Genomic DNA, 17,883 nt, shown 5'->3' on the forward strand with positions numbered 1-17,883 from the left:
AAAAAGTATCCCTGCGTGTCAACAATATGCTAGAACACTTGCGGGAAAAATGCAGAAGGCGGTTGTCCTTGGGTCGCTCCGTGTTCTTAGGGTCCACGAGGCAAATTTTGATACGATTCAAGATCATTGGTTTTATGAACATAATACTTCTACAAAAGGAATTCAATTGTCTTCATTTACCAAATTTTTTGTGCGCAATTAATTACTATTCATCTGCTTGAAAATTATAGTCGGCAGATAGCATTCAAATGACTCCAACTTTCGAGGTCAGCTGATGCAATTCAATTGCATTGCTTTGTTCCCAATCTTCACTCGCTGGAGAGAATTAAATTGTCGCCAATGTTCGCGTTTGCCTCACGGCATTAAACACTATTAAATTGACTTCAATGTTAATCGTCTAAATCATAATTAAAATGTATACACTTTTTAGTTGAAATTTTGATCACATTAAATAAAACTGAAATGGGACACAATCCTTTCCCGATAGAAGGTAGTAATGTGGTAATTACAAATAATAAAAGTGTTTAATTAATACTGAAGTGAGACATGTAGATTGAGAAGTAAACGTCCACTTTTTTCTGTGCAAATAAAATGATGGAATAACTGTTAAGTCACAAATACTATAAAATAGTAATAATATTCTGCGCTTCCAGTGGGCGAAGAGTAAATTATGTTTAACGCTTGTTTGCGGCATGCAAAAGGTATGTTATGAATAGACAGGATATCTTTTAAATAAATTGAATAAAATAATACATGCGAAAACTTTAAATTGACATTATCTACATCAGAGATGAGGTGGGAGATTGCTCATGTAATGGAATGAGAGATTCCGTCAAATCCGACTGCTGAAAGCGCCCCCTTGGTTTGTGGGTCAACTCCTCGGAGTTACCATAAATGTAAATGATGTACTGCATATTTATTTACCACTCGAATATTAAGTGTTTATTATATAATTATTCTAATGATTCACAATTATTAGTGAGTAGTTATATAATCAAAACTAATTATTTATTTTTAAAATTAAAATTTTAAATATTATATCGTTACATAGCTATTTATATGCTATAAATCATAAATTATGACTTATAATTTTATTACATTACCGGAAAAAGTTTTATGTTCACCTATTTTTTAATGACTGATAAGTTTTATTTATTTTAATTATGACAGAGCTAAACATTTTCCTCTTTAAAATGTTGACTGCTATCAAAATTCGAAATTATGTATAAAATCAAGCAGAGGATAAAGCCAATTTATTGATTTTATAAAGAATTTTGAGATTTCTTTAGAAACAAAAAGATAGTATATTGTCAATTATAATACCTTAAATTTTTCTCTAAAACGCTAAAATTAAGTAACTATTATAACATATGTTTATCAGTTACAGATTGTATTAATTAATATACAGTTTGTAGCTTAAATGCATATATAGAGGAGAGTACCCAAATATGAGATACCATCTCTGTTTGGCGTGATTTTCAGAATTCTATGTACTGAATTTAAGAGTAATATAGGTTATTTTAAAGGAAATTTAATTTGTCATAAGAAGCTCAAATTAAAAATTTTATTAAAAATTTTTTTATGCTGAAAATACAAAAAAATTTAAAAAAGTGATTTTTCCAAACTCGTCAAACTATTCTCATAATATGAGATACCCCAGGAAATAGCTAACAAAATGCAAAATGAAGTATTATTTTTAATGAAAAACTTCCTTCTATGTTTCCGAAGTATAAATTTACTGCTATTTAGATATATATAGTTTTTGCAGTAGTCACAAACATTTTTGCAGCCAATTTTCCCTGCGCAGCAACAGTGTTATAAAAACCACAGGTATCTCATATTATGAGAACCATACCGTACAACTATGCACTTACTATGCCTGACCTGTACAATGAAAAACTTCAAAACTATCGATATTTTCCTACTTAGTTATTCAATCCCCATCACTCCAGACAAACTTTACTACTAAATACATATTTAATGAATAATAAATAGGGTTTAAAGAATTCCCTTCCAAGAACTCGACCGCCATCGATTTCACAAAAAGTTCGCCTATAAACTTTAGAAGCCTAATGAAAAATGGACTATACCACGAAATTACTCTTTCTTCAAGGGCTACAAGTTAGTGATAGGACCAACAGAGTGGGTCTCTTAGTTTAGCTGATACCCCGTTTTCTCATATTATGAGAATATCTCATATTCGAGTGCTCTCCTCTACTTTTACAGATTTATAGTGTTTTAAAACAAAATTTAAGGTATGATGTATATATTTGAAAAAAAATACTTTCAAGAACTTCATTGTTTATTATCAGTGGCGTTCTTTGTCAGGCAAAAGATTAATTTGATAAAAATGCTTGAACATTTCAAAATGTTACAAACTTTTTATTCAGAGCTTTTTACAGCATTATTTTTAATTGTATGATTTAAATGATTGATGGCTCGTTTGCTCTGTATGCCAGATCTTGAATTTTTCTTAATTTTATTATGCACATTAATGTTGCATTTATCTAAACTTTGAAGTAAAAAACGTGATAAATGAAATTCTGTAGAAAATCCGGAACAAATTTAGATAGAAGAATTTCATTCTACCTTCATCTCGAAATACCTTAAAAATGCATTTTTTACGTTTCATTAATATTTAAAAAATATTATAAGTACATTGTTCGATGAATTCAAATTTTAATAATGAGAATAATAACTGGCAAATTCTAAACAATTGTATGTTGATTAAAAAATTTTTAAGAGTCTATTCACATTTAACAAACCAACAAAAATAAACGTTTATAACAAAAAACGAATAGGTAATGGAAACATTAAAATTACTCAATTTTATTATTTATTTGTCATGAAAATTATTCCGCTCTATCACAAATCTCTGAGATTATTTATTAGAAACTGGCAACGAGACTCTCTTAATTATTTTTTATAGCACAAAGAGTTACTATTTCATCTAAAAGTAGCTAATGCCAATTTCTTAATGAAGCTTTACATTCTTGATGTAATAATTACCATATGATTTTATTAAAAATAGTTAATGATCGAGCAGGTCAAAGTATGACTATTCAAAAATGTGCACTAACTTATTTAAGTCCAATTGATTTTATTTAAATTGGCATTATTAAAAGCTGACATTATTAAAATTTAAAATAACATTATTAAAAGAACGGTTAAATGCCATAGAAATCGGAACAATTTCACAGGTTTCGTAAAGACTTTGCATAGATTTAAAAGATTTTATAAAGTCTTCTATTATTCGACAATTAAGATTTCAAAGATTTCGGGTCGATTTAAGAGACTGTATAAAGACTTCAATCATTTTAAAAATATTTAATGACGGTTTTATTAATTTAACAAATATCACCGAATATTTCAAAAGTATTTCAAATAATTTGCGAAGACTTTTAAACAATTCACAAAAATGTCAATGATTTCCCAAAGTTTTCAAAGATTTCGCCGAGATTTCAGATAGATTTGAAAGATTTCAAATACCTTTCAAATATTTCACAATGATTCTTAGAGAATTTACCAGTATTTCACAAAGAATTAAATGATTTCCCAAAGAGTTCAAATATTTCAGAAAGATTTCAGATAGATTTCAAAGATTGAACCAAAGATTTCAATAATTGCCTAATGATTTTGCAAAGATTTTTAGAGAATTCTCTAAGATTTTAGAAAGATTTCACAAAATTTTCAATGATTTCCCAATGACTTTAAAGATTTCACAAAGCTTACAAATATTTCGCGAACATTTAAAATAGATTTCAAAGATTGAACAAATAATTCCAATGACGTCCTAATGATTTTACAAAGATTTCAAACATTTCGGAAAGATTTAGGATATGTTTAGAAGATTTCACAGATATTTCCATTATTTTACAAACACTTCTATTATTACACAAAGCTTTCAAAATTCTCAAAAATTTTAAACATTTTAAATAGATTTAAAAAAGTTATTTCGTGAACATTTCACGAATAATTTACAAAGGTTGCAATAATATCTCAAAGATTTTATTAAGAATTTACAAAAATTTCAAATATTTCGCAAAGGTTTTGGATAAATATAAAAGAATTCGGAAAGGCTTCTATTATTCCACATAGATTCCAGATAGATTTCAAAGATTAAACAAAGCAAGAAAGAATTGAAAGGTTACTATATCCTACGATCGGATGAGTTTAAGCAAAGATATTATTATCTTTGGTTTAAGCATTTTATTTACGAGTAGGCAAATCAAGACTTTGGCCCTCCCTGGTCGATTTCTATGGGAGGCATTGGCCCCTGTGTTCACTTGGCAAGGCTCCACGAACTCTGATGGACACTGGAATAGGAAGGGACTAGCCTCATGCGAACTAACTTGGGCGCGGGGATTGATCATAGGTTACAAGGGGGAGGGACCATGTTGGTTTGCAAAAGCAATACAGGTTTAGCAATCCAAGATCTAGCTAGAACAGCCCGCTCGTTATTTAGATCCGGCAACGACATGCCTATTCTGCCGTGATTTGGAAGAACACCGTTAACTGCAAATCGGACAAAGTCACCTGAAGCAATTAACGGTAGGCGGCTCAAGGGCCTTATCCAAAATGCAGTTAACGGTGTTCTTCCAAATCAAGGCAGTATTTCTCTCCTATTCGTATGTACATATCAAATACTAAGATTATTAAATTTTTTACGATATTGACTAAGTTCTAATTGAATTTGCTTGAAATGTAAAAAAAAAATACGTATATTAAAAGATTTTTGTATCAGAATCTCTGAAAAAAATGACCAACTTCAATTTTCAAAATTAGACTAATTCAGAGTGATCAAAATTGAATAATGTAATTGAAAAATAATTTTCAATTCGAAGCGATTACAATTTTACAATTAAAAATTGGTCAAAGTTAAAGCTTTATTATTTAATTATATATTAGTAATTATTAACCACTTAATTAACTATAAATATAATATCACATTTGAAATCTTAGGTAAAAATCTTTTCAAATTAGTATTAATAATTTATCGTATCGATATTCAGACAAAGTTCCACGAAAAATAAAGTTATATCAATTATTATTAAACTTTTGATAAAAAATAAAAATGGTAACTACTAATTCAGATTTTCTTTCAGCTGAACCGAAAGAAGTAGAATTTTAGTCTACGATTCTATTTTTAAAAAAATGTATATATATAAACAATGAAAATTATGTAAAATATTAATAATATTGATATTGAATAGCTTCTAATATATAGAATCTATTGAATTAAAGATCATACTCTAATTATTATTATTATGTAATTTCCTTATCTTTAAGAACACAATAATGAATTTAAATTTAAATAACATCAATCAAAATAATTAGGTATAATTATTTACAGTATTAATTATAAATTAAATAATAATTATATTATTCTAAGAACTGGAGATAATAAATAAAAAATTATCTTTATTATGATAACATTTTCTAGTTGAGAAAATCATTAAAGCCAAAGCTTGGTTAAATAATGAATTTTAAAGGAGTAGATTTGATACATTTTTCTTAATTTATTATTTTATTATGTGTAATTGTCACCAACTCCGATCTTCTCTACCGACTTTATTAAATTGCACCCTGTTTTACCAAGTGAGTAGCAGGTAAGCCACCTTTCATTTTAGTTCCCGAAAAATAACAATAAGGCAAACAGGGCGCGCTGTGGTAAGTCGATCGAAATCAAATACACGGCATAACCAATCGCCCGACTCATCTCTGCCTACATTTACTTACAGCGATTAGGGCAAAAAGGTGAATCTGAACATAACCTCAAAATAATGACAGATCGGCCAGGCATGTATATTATAGTTTCGATTGATTATTCTTTAACAAAGAAATGTTTTGTGGTTTTGTATGTACATTACTGAAAGTGTCAGCAGTCTAGCAGGGCGATATTTTATGCCAGAATTCATATTCCAATTTTTTTTCATTATTCTATATTCGATGCATGGGAGTATCAGAAATATATCTCGAGGCAATTCACCTTGCCCTAATTTTAATTATAAAGTGTTTAGCGATTTTTTTTACATTAGAAAATGTTTTCTCTGGATCTCATCCCAAAATTTGGTTTGATCAACCACTAAAATAAATTAGAGACTCACTGAGGATAGGAGTGTATCCGAAATAAATGTAGAAGCGAAATGTTAGGCTCAATTTTTTTCAAAAATTATTCTATTTTCTAAATTCCTATCTGTGGATCTGATTTCCAAACTGGAAATTGATCAACCCCTAAGATTAATTCTAAGTTATTTTGATGGTATAGAGTATCCGAAAGATATCTCGAGGCAGGCAATTCAACTAGCCCGAATTTTAAACAATCAAGTTTTTTAGGATTTTTTTTATTTTAGACAATTTTTTCTCGGGACCTCATCTCAAGATTTGGTATGATCAACCAATAAAATAAATTAGACTCGCTGAGGATAGGAGTGTATCTGGAATAAATCTAGAAGCGCAATTTTAGGCACGAATTTTTATTCCAATTATTTTTTATTTTTATTCTATTTTCAAAAAATCTCTCGTACTGATTTCCAAACTAGCATTTGCTTAGCGCCTAAAATGAATTTTAAGTAATTTTGATGGTATAGCTGCATCAAAAAGATATCTCGAGGCAATTAAACTTGCCCGAATTTTAATTAATAATTTTTTTAGGGATTTTTTTTATTTCAGAGAATTTTTTCTCTGTACCTCATCTTAAAATTTGGTTTTTATCTACCACTAAAATAAATTAGAGACTCGCTGAGGATAGGAGTGTATCCAAAATAAATGTACAAGCGAAATTTTAGGCAGGAATTTTTATTCAAATTTTTTCAGAAATTATTCTAATTTCGAAATTCCTATCTCTGGATCTGATTTCCAAACTATAAATTGATCAGCCCCTAAGATTAATTCTAAGTTATTTTAATGGTATAAGAGTATCCGAAAGATATCTCGAGGCAGGCAATTTAACTTGCCCAAATTTTAAATAATAAAGTTTTTAGGGATTTTTTTATTTTAGAAAATGCTTTCTCGGGACCTCTTCTCAACATTTGGTGCGATCAACCACTAAAATTAATTAGACTCGTTGAGGATAGGAGTGTATCAGTAATAAATCTAGAAGCAAAATTTTATGCCAGAATTGTTATTCCAATTTTTTTTAGAAATCATTCGATTTTCGAAATTCTTATCTCTGAATCTGATTTCCAAACTGGCATTTGCTTAGCACCTAAAATTAATTTTAAGTCATTTTGATGTTATAGCTGAATCAAAAAGATTATCTCGAGACAATTTAACTTGCCCGAATTTTAATTAATCATGTTTTTAGGGTTTTATTTATTTTAGAAATTGTTTTCTCTGGACCTCATCTCAACATTTGGTGTGATGAACCACTGGAATAAATTAGAGATTCGCTGAGGAAAGGAGTGCATCAGGAATTTGGTCTGGCCATAAAATTAATTTTAAGTCATTTTGATGGTTTAGGTCTATCAGAAAGGTATCTGGAGGAAATTTAACTTGCCCCGATTTTAATTAATAAAGTTTTTAGGGATTTTTTTAGTTCAGAAAATATTTTCTCTGGACCTCATCTTAAAATTTGATGTGATCAACCACTAAAATAAGTTAGAAACTCGCTGAGGATAGGAGATTATCGGAAAGAAATATAGAAGATAAATTTTAGGCCGGAATTTTTATTCTAATTTAAAAAAAAAAATTATTCTATATGTATCTATTTTATCAGGTCTAAAAATTAAATTCATACATTATTAGTATCTTGACGAAAAATAAAAATCTTTAAGAAAATTCAAAGCTACTCGAAATATTGTTTTAGTGTATTTGTTTTAGGTCTCGTTGAAGTTTAAATTATGCTGTTAAAAATGAAGACACCAATTCCGTACATTTTATTTCAGGTGTTATCTTTTCAATTGGATGTTGTCCTATAATTATTATCATTTGATCAAACGAAACTTTATTATTAATTAAAATTAATTAAAATTCGGGCAATTCAAACTGCTTAGCGATACCTTTTTGATACACCTGTCCCATTGAAATGACTTACAATTAATTTTAGGTGCTAAGGAAATGCCAGTTTAGAAATCAGATCCAGAGAACAATTTCGAAAATTGAATAATTTCTCAAAAAACCGACACAAGAATTCCTGCCTAAAATTTCGCTTCTACATTTATTTCTTTACTCCTATCCTCAGCGATTCTCTCATTTATTTGAGTGGTTGATCAAACCAAATTTTGAAATGACGTCCAGAGAAAAAATTTTCTAACATAAAAAAATTCCCTAAAAACATTATTAATTACAATTCGGGCAAGTTATATCGCTTCGCCCTACCGAAAAGAATCTTTGAGTATATACTAAAAATTCTTTAGGTCAAAGTATCTCAGAGAAATTCTCCACAGGCACTCAGGTAGATATTTTTAAAAGTCCAGGAAGCTCGTTTAAATGGTCTGAAGGCTTTAAAATATCCTTTCCGAAATTGAAATAAGAATACGATCATAAATAACAAGCAGAGAGGCTATCTCAACAGAGTAGCCGACACTCAAGGGTCCTTTGTTAAGCTTTCGGATTAAAATTTAGAAGTAGATTTTTTTTCATTTCATAGTTAACAGCCTAAAACATAATAATTCGGAATCTGTGGGTTTCGATGACTTCAGATATCTAACTTTTTCTTTTTAATGCAAAAAATTGGAATTAATAGAACGTTTCTCGTAAATGGAATGAGATACGCCAAAAAAGACAACATTTTTGAATTCAACTAGAAAATTGTATATCAGTATATAAGTTGTAATTATAAATAAGTATAATGAGAAAATTCATCAATTAAAAAAAAAGTGTTAATAATTTGGAGAGAAATTTAAAAAGGGAGTGCGGATTAGCCACGACCAGCTACTGTAAATAACTCTGCCCACCCGGTACGTGACGAAAACTTTACATGTCCGTGTATTTTATTAGTAGAAATATCTACCCCTTTGAATGGAAATCAATTATTAAATTCGGAAATAATGTTTATTAAAAGTTTTAACAAGTAATGATTGTAACATTATTGAGTAATTATAGTTTAAATTATGACTGCCGAAACTCAATAATAAACATACAAAACCACAAAACATTTTTTTGGTAAAGAATAATCAATCAAAAGTATAATAAACATGCCGCGCCGATCTGGCATTATTTCAAGGTTATGTTCAGATTGACCTTTTTGCCCTAATCGCCATAAGTAAATGTAGGAAATATCAATTTAAAGTTTTCGCACGAAATATTTTATTTACTTTATTTAAAACATATCCTGTCTATTCATAATATATATTTTTTTGCCGCAAATAAGCGTTAAACACAATTTACTGTTCGCGGACTCAAAGCGCAGAGTATTATTACTATTTTATAGGATTTGTCACTATGCAGCCATTCCATAATGTTATTGGCACATAAAAAAATTGACTATACTTCTCAGGCCACATGTTTCACTTCATTACTAATGAAACACTTTTATTATTTGTAATTACCATATAACATAACGTATGTTCGAACGAAACCATGGAAACTGTCCTAATTATGATCCGAGGATTCAAGGACTTGACAGAATGGCCGATTCGAATGCAACTTCACTGGCGCGAAATTTGAAAATGTCCTTGTACAATGGCTTCTCCCCTGCTGTTGTGCAATTCGGGTAGCATTCAAGTTCACCATACATGTCATCCCCAGCGTGTCCACCCTATGGACACAACGCTGGAGCGTAGCGCGAGGTAAATACATTATTGAGCGCGCAGCGTGAGAATTAACCCTTGTGAATTCTAAGCGCGAGCAATGAAAATGTGCCCGCGAGGCGGACAGATTTTTTATTATATAATTGGATGCTTTTAACACTATACAATTTTTTTACGATTATATATTACAAATTCAAGCAAAATCAATATAAACTGCATATTTGCAGGTAATATCAAGTGATAGTTAAATTGATTCAAAGCAAAATTTTTCAGCGAAAAAAAGTAAATTCGCCATCAGATTTAAACCCCCTTTTTCCTAGGCACAAGATTTTCTCATTACTAGCAAAACATTAATAGATTTTCCTATAGAGAAAAAAGCATTTTCATTCTCATAATGTTAATTTTCGTAAGACTCACTTGGCAAGGATCTGATGAATTCTGCATCGCATCAAGGAAAATATGTACCGCCTCCAAATCCTTGAACATTAAGAGTTTGGCGTGCATGGCTTTGTAAACGCCTAGACAATATTCCCGAAATTCATAAGCATCGTCAAGCCGAGCGGCGCAGAATTGACAAATTTGTTTTGGCAAGGGATCTGTCTTGTAAACGAGGACAGGCAAACATGCTCTGAGCTTTTGTGCAACTTTACGTTGAATGCCTTCATTACCAAATATCGATAGCATTTCAGTTTTCTCTTCAGAACAGAGTCTACATGCATTTTCCCATGCATGGACCGTGGCCATTTTCAAGGAAATTTAAATTTGTATACTTCCTCAGTGTAATCACAGGAGCTTAACATGCAAGGGTCAATTTCATTTCTTCTCACATTTTGTTCACATAAATCACCACAGAAATAGAATATACGGTAAAACTATAGAATAGCGGCTTCTCCCGTGTAACCCTTTAACGTAAAAAAATATTCAAAAAATGTTATTATTTGATGAATTCTAAATGAAGAAGGTGGGGGAAGAGCAATTTTAAACATTATGATATTCTTTACAAAAAAAAGAAGCTGAAATGCATCTTGCATACCTGACTGAAATCACTATACTTTATCACAAAAATTAATCCTGCTTGAACTTGTATACACTAAACTTCTGTAAAATACATGTAAGTCTAACTAATTGTAGGGTCTAGGTTATGCGAAAAATGGTTTTTTCTGTGTCTATACGTTTGGACAATCCTCATGTTCACGCACATTTATAATAATGCGATAGACTAAACGTAAAAATCTGAAAAGTGGGAGGGATAACTGGAAAAGGGAAGAGCTTGTAGGTTGTATCCGGACGTATAGACACAGCCCATGCCGCCTTTCCTTTTTTATCTTCTATTTACCTTTTCTAGTATCAACCTGGAAAGGAAAAAAAGAGCTGGAAAAGGGAAGAGGGATGGTTTATGCCCGAAAATATAGACACAATGCACATCCTTTCCCCTTTTCCAGCTTCCCCCTTTTTGAGTTAAGTATGATATAATAATGACATTACGAATTATTGAGTGTACGAAAACGGGAATTTGTTATTATGAATGGATTTTTTATTAGGTTAGAGTCAGGTACGTAACTAACATTGCTGCCAGTTTTCTTAAATATTAAATTTAAAAAATCCTCGAGAATGCTCTTCCTCCACCTTTTTCATTTGGAGTTCATCAAATAATAGCAGGTTTTGGATGTTTTTAAACGTTAAAGGGTCATACGGAAGAAGCCAATATTCTATAGTTTTACCGAATATACGATTGGCCGAATAGTCTAAATTAGACGAAAGAGGTCACGCTGGAATTAGATTAGTTTGCAGACCATAAGAACTTTATCAGCAATATTTTACTCGGAATTCACATGCCGGTCAATTTGCGAAATTTGTTAGTGTTATGCTGCATTTTTGGCAGACCTTTCACCTTTACTTTCACTCCATGATCCAAGAAGCTATGGTCTCGCCACGCGGAACTAAAAAAAGTGAACCAATCAAATGACCCGTAGAGATTCGTACAGTGACCTCCATTTTTAAAAAAAAGTTAGGTGGGAGTTTAAACCTTGTTTAACGTTGCATGCGCGAATTGCAGAAAAACTCGAAAATAGTCTTATAAATAATCGTATAAAGCTAAAATGAAAATCAGAAACATATCACTTATATTTATATAGAATATAAAAACGGGAAAAGCGTGCTATTAAAAAAATGTAAGTGCCTTGCAACATATTTGTAATATTATAATTCTAAGTGTTTTTTATTACTGAAATTATTAGAAATCATTTGCAGTAATTGTGTAAAATCTGCTAAAGTGATGCTTTTATTATTTTAACTATTATACAAATAATGATTGTAATTATAAATTATTAATTATAATAATGAAGAATTATTGTGATTATTATAATAATTCATTACGAGATATATTTTTATGATCAACCATTTGTATGAAATTTATGACTTGCTGTACTGGGGACCCATATTAAGCATATTATTTAAATTTTTTTAATTTTCGAACGTTTTACAAGTACTACTACTCTTCTTAGGCGTTTCTTAATAACTGAAATGAAAAAATTGAATTTACTTGAAGTAACATAACAGTTTCATCCTGACCTAAAACTTATTTTTTTTTATTTTATCATGTTTTTACAATGTTTTGTGATGTAACTAGTTTGGTTTTTATTCGCCAAAATAAATTATTTCAGATAGTGTCTAATTTAATGTACAAATAATCCCATTTAATTATTTTAAAACCCAAAAAAGTGATAAACAGTTTGTTACACCGCGACACCATCACACAAAAATTTCATTTTCTCCGAACTGAATAACTTATTTGGATCAAAAATTATTTATTCTCATTCAGAGTCTCCATATCTTGAAATATAACGGGAGAGTGTTTTTATACTTTTTTAAAACTAAAAATTGAATTTTTATCTCAATCCGAAACCATGCCCGCTCTAATTTTAGGTTAGTGTAAGATTCAGATTTCCAAGTTTCACATATATTACACCCCTAAGCTGGATAACTTTTTCTGATCAAATTTTTTAGATCTTATATCAGGAATACTTCAGCTTTTGAGTATGTCAGTTTGAGAAACGCTGTGCTACATCATGGCGCGAAATGATTTGAATCGTTAGAAAAGCGTCTCTGCGCTGTCATGGTCACCAACATGGATGTCACTTTACTAGACGCGGCTTGTACGTATTCCGTACCACAAGTTGCGGAACCATAGCTTCTTCGATCATGCTTTCACTCGAAATTGTTTGAGCATCATTAAGCCTACATAGCTTGATACAACAGAACATGGTCCCGCCACACACAAGTAAAAAAAGTCAACCTAACAGACGGCTCCACCCGAAGTTCTTCCATCTTAGATTCTAGACCTTTTTAGCCTAGACGTCGGCAGTGCGCACGTGCCGGAATTTTACGTCATTTCCGTATTTTTCGAAAAGTTTTCAGTCGAAATGTATGGAGAATATTGTTAATGAAAACAACAACACAAAACAAATTTTTCAATAACAGAGATTTCAAGGGTAGAACATTTTTAAGTCTATTTAGAAAAAAACGCCGATAATAGTGCAAAGAGTGCGGCGACCAATGCCATTATATACATCTGTTGGCACCTGTCATCAATGGACTTATAAATTTTCCTTCTTTCATATAAACTGGTTATAAATACATAAATATAATAGTTTTGCGTGCTGTTTCCTATATTTCCTATATTTCAGGCATCGTTTAAGCTGTTTAATACTGTGCTCTTTCACCGCTTTCTGCACTAATTTTGCTCCTGAAACATCTTCTTCCATGATTTTCGCCGGATTTTTAAACATTTTTTTGAAGATGACGGATGTCAACAGATGTAAATAACGGGCTTGCTCACCACACTTTTCGCAGTTTTTTCCCCGATATACGTAAAAAATTGTTGCCTTTAAACTCTCATTTATTTGCACATTTAATTTTCGTTGTTATTTTTATTCACAATATTTTCCATACATTTCGACACAAAACTGTTCGAAAAATACGGAAATGACGTCAAATTCTGGCATGTGCGCACTGTCGACGTCTAGAATAAAAAGCGTTGCATACTTTGGGCGGGATATGGCGAAGGTACTCGGTATGGTGGGGAGCGTCGGGTCACTCCTTGTCGAACGTGTTTGAGCCAGTGATCTCAACTTTGGCATGTTGAGCTACTGCGCTTGCCTGGCGCACTTAAGCCCACAAAGGAATAATAAGGAGACCTAATAGACCGTGGGCTCACAACGTAAATGGGAACGTGATACGCAGAAGGCCAATTTTCACATGAGATGTTCATCTGAGGATGAGGAACGTAAATAGGGGTGTCTGACAGGTGTGAGTGGATGTGTTTACCTGTGGCGACCTATCAGAGGTGCGAATTGTTGGCATATACTAACGTGACGCGGATAAGGTTGAAAATTGGTGTACATGTAGGGGCTGTCATTAGAAATAGTACCTGCGCATTTCCAGGCACTTGCCTGGATGCAAAAGTGTTGCCAGGCGGCTTCGAAGTCACTGGACATTCATGTGAAATTTCTTGAAATTGATTTTGCAGGAAAAAGTTTGAAACAAAAGTTGACCCACTCTCAGAAATACATATTTTTATTGGTATATCATTTTTTGATAAAATTGGTATATTTGGAGAAAACATCGATTAAAGAAATACCAAAACAATAAAAAGCCCTTTTTATTGGCAACAAGTGATTTTTTCGAAAATTATTAAAAGACAAAAGGTACTCTATTACAGGTATACTCTAAGATGAATAAGAAGTATTTGATCAATTTCCCTGCAAAATCAATTTCAAGAAATTTCACCTGAATGTCCGGCGTCTTCGAAGCCGGCTAGCAACACTTGCATCCAGGCAAGTGCCTGGCAATGCGCAGGTGCTATTTCTAATGTCAGCCCCTATATGTACACCAATTTTCAACCTTATCCGCGTCACGTTAGTTACCTGTCAAAAATTCGCACCTTTGACAGGTCGCCACAGGTAAACGCATCCGCTCACACCTACCAGACACCCATATTTACGTTCCTCATCATCAGACGAACATCTCATGTGAAAATTGGCCTTCTGCGTATCACGTTCCCATTTACGTTGTGAGCCCACGGTCTGTAACTCCGTTTCCCCACTTGGCAATAGAAACGTTACCGTAAGTGATATGCACATTAAAGGAAGATTTGAAATTTTTCTTTCGCAGGTGCACAGCTGTCCTCTTCCTATACATGGAAAAGTCTGTGAGTGAGAAAGTTTGTCAAATTGACGCAAGTTAGAGAGGTTCTGTTCGTTTGTTTTGATACAGGTGTCAAGTGCCGGGTTGTGGTGCAAGTTACACGCCGATGAAGGCGAATACACTTAGCCTTTTTAAAGCCCTCACTGTACGTACAATAAACGTCTTATATATTTTATTGATTTAGATAACTATCATTTAATTTTAACAGAAATGATTTAGAAATTTAAGCTATACTCACTACCTGAGTGCCTGCGGAGAATTTCTTAGAGCCTTGAGAATCTTTAGCATATACTCTGAGATTTCTATCGGTAGGGCGCTTCATTATATCACATTATTTGCAATTATCCGTGCTGATTAAATTGTATACATGCTTATAAATACGTAATTCACCAATTTCTAGACTGAGTCAAGTTGACAAACTTTCTCACTCGCACACTTTTCCATGCACAGGAACTGGACGACTGCGCACCTGCGCACGAAAAATTTCAAATGGCTTCCCACTGGCCATACAAATTTAAAGGGCCGGACCTCCGGGGGTATACCTGTAAGGGAAAATGCATTGCCAGTGTAGGGATTTCGGAGACATTTTTAAAATAAAAGAAGAAAAATAATGAAAATTTTGTTTCGTAGTAGAATGTAGGAAACACAGTGATGTGCACCCAGATACAAGAAATTTTCGGATTCCAATAGGCATAACTGAGGAAAATCAAAAGTTTATCGGAAAATTTCGTGCTGGACCTAGTGATCTGTCAACAAGTGAACTTACTATATTGTCAAAGAGAAGAAGGGAAATGTGGATAAGTGTTTTGCATCGTGGGCTTTTAAGTGCAAGTCAATTAGAAAATACCCGGATTTGCGAGGAACATTTTATAAGAGGTAAGTAAGAAATGTATCCGGTTAGAGTGTGATATTATGTTCCCGATGTCATGTTTACCACAATTGTAGCAGAAGAATTATTTGTGATTTATATTTATTGCAATCTTTTGTAATTTGTTTGTACAACATAGGCACTCCGGCTGATTTGGCGAATAAGGATCATCCTGATTGGGTACCTTGTCGAAAATTTGGTTATGAAAAAGGAGTCGCTCTAAAAACGAAAAGTTCACTGCCACGCTACCATCTATCTGCAAAGAGGGTTATTTGACATAGGAGAATATAAATGTTACTAAAAAATCCTTTTAATTAATTCAAGATTCATAATTGTATTTAAAAATTCATTTTCTTGGTAAAAAATACAAATATTTTATCTGAAAAATCCTTTTTTCTTGTGAAAAATTAATATCTAACTGTACACATAACTTTTTCACTTTGGGTTCAAAGTGAATTGTTACACTATAACCTCACTTAGAAGCAGAAAAGTATCACTTAACTGCTTGCACTTTACTTTCACCACAAAAACCAGATTCATAAAACTTATAAGCTGCCAAACTTTTATATGCTTTCACTTATTTTGGCGTGTAAGAACTGTTAGATTGAATAAAATATGACACTATTTTCACCAATTTCACTGAGCTTACATTTTCACTAAAATCTATATCTTTAGGAGCATACGGATCAAAGTCTTCCATTTTTTCCAATTTTTGGATATATCAGGTCTTGACGACTCCAGATGATTTTCCCAAATATTGACTCTGCATTTCGAAAAAAACAAAGAAAAATTTTTTAACGACGGCAATACATGCAAACTATAGGGGCATAGGGAGGAGGCTATTTCCCCGAAGGCCGCTCGTAGCGCGTGACGTGACAAGTGAGAATGCTCTATTGGTCGTTAATAGCGCGCGATTCCAATAGGATATAATGAACAATTATTGAAATAAAAATACATAATATTTATAAATTGCACATAAATATCAGAACTACGTAATTTAGGATTTGAGCAGATAAAAAATAATAATAAAAAAACCTTGCTCAATGAAATATAAATTCTGCTTTTGAATTTAAAGAGAATATAATATTATTTACAAAATATACGAATTATCATTTCTTTTAACCTTACATTATACATGAGGTAATTTTTGGTATTTATGTGCAATTTATAATAATCATCTATTTTAATTGCAATAATTGTTAATCACAACTGGTTTGAATCGCGCGCCAAGAGCGGCCAATGAGTTACGCTGTGCCAGGCAACCACAGCATCCCAACATGTCAAAGTTGGGATCATTGATTTGAGCACCAAATTGGCGGGATCATGTTTTGTTGGATCATGCCTTCATAGCATGATCTAAAAAAACAAGGGTCCAGCTACGCGCAAGTAAAAAAACAACTAATGAGACGGTTCGACCCGACGATCCATCCATCTTGGATTCAAGGTCCATCCATCTTGGATTCAACTCTTTATGTTCTCTTTGCATCCGGAGTAGGATACGACATTAGACAGGAATATGCAACCGTCATTCGGGATCCTGGACAGTTCGCGGGAAACAGTGCGATAAGCATGTCGTATAGTTTAATTAGAATTAGGTTAGAATATAAGAAAAATGGTCTGCTGCAGTGCTCCGTTTTGTAAAAATAAAAGCGAGGATGGATTTCAACTTCACCGTTTTCTACTAGGGCGAAGAGAAAGACTGTCAATGTGGATCATAAATTGTAGACGCGACAAATGGCAACCGTATTTAAATTCAAGATTATGCGAAGTTATTACTAATATTTATGAAAATCACAATATAATTCAAGTATAGGAGGTCTGAAGATTATTTTTACATGTAATTAAATTGCCTATGAGCATTTTTTTGACATATTAAAGCGAAATAGCTATCATAATAAACTCTTGATAAAGTATTGTATTAATGTTTGACCTATAGTCTATTATTATTTTATTATTTGTTAATATTTATTTAAAAAAGTCATATGATTATAATTTTAGCGCACGACTATTCATAAACTGAGTAAAATTTCGTTTGCAATCATAATTTTTGCAAGAGCTACCTTTTGGCAAATGTGTGTGTTAAAAAATCATGTAATTGAATTTAAATATTTCATGTAT

At 32.0% G+C, this 17,883-nt stretch overlaps 1 protein-coding gene across 8 annotated transcripts in view; it reads right to left on the bottom strand.

Annotated features, from left to right (window-relative positions):
• Window positions 1-11,600, bottom strand: part of LOC117178320 (zinc finger protein Xfin-like) — an 80,965-nt gene extending 69,365 nt beyond the window's left edge. Inside the window, exons 1-2 of one of the 8 annotated variants that reach the window (XM_033369723.1) lie at window positions 11,414-11,600; window positions 10,110-10,594 (exon numbers count right to left, since the gene is read on the bottom strand). In XM_033369723.1, the coding sequence (XP_033225614.1) occupies window positions 10,110-10,436 (327 nt within the window). In that variant the 5' untranslated portion in view covers window positions 10,437-10,594; window positions 11,414-11,600. Of the gene's footprint in view, window positions 1-10,109; window positions 10,595-10,725; window positions 10,953-11,413 lie in introns of those variants that run through there. The other 7 variants (XM_033369718.1, XM_033369720.1, XM_033369717.1 and 4 more) reach the window with 7 other exon arrangements.
• Between the last annotated feature and the right edge of the window lie 6,283 nt (window positions 11,601-17,883).

This window comes from Belonocnema kinseyi, chromosome 8, assembly GCF_010883055.1.
Source record: "Belonocnema kinseyi isolate 2016_QV_RU_SX_M_011 chromosome 8, B_treatae_v1, whole genome shotgun sequence".
NCBI classification, from domain to species: Eukaryota; Metazoa; Arthropoda; class Insecta; order Hymenoptera; family Cynipidae; genus Belonocnema; species Belonocnema kinseyi.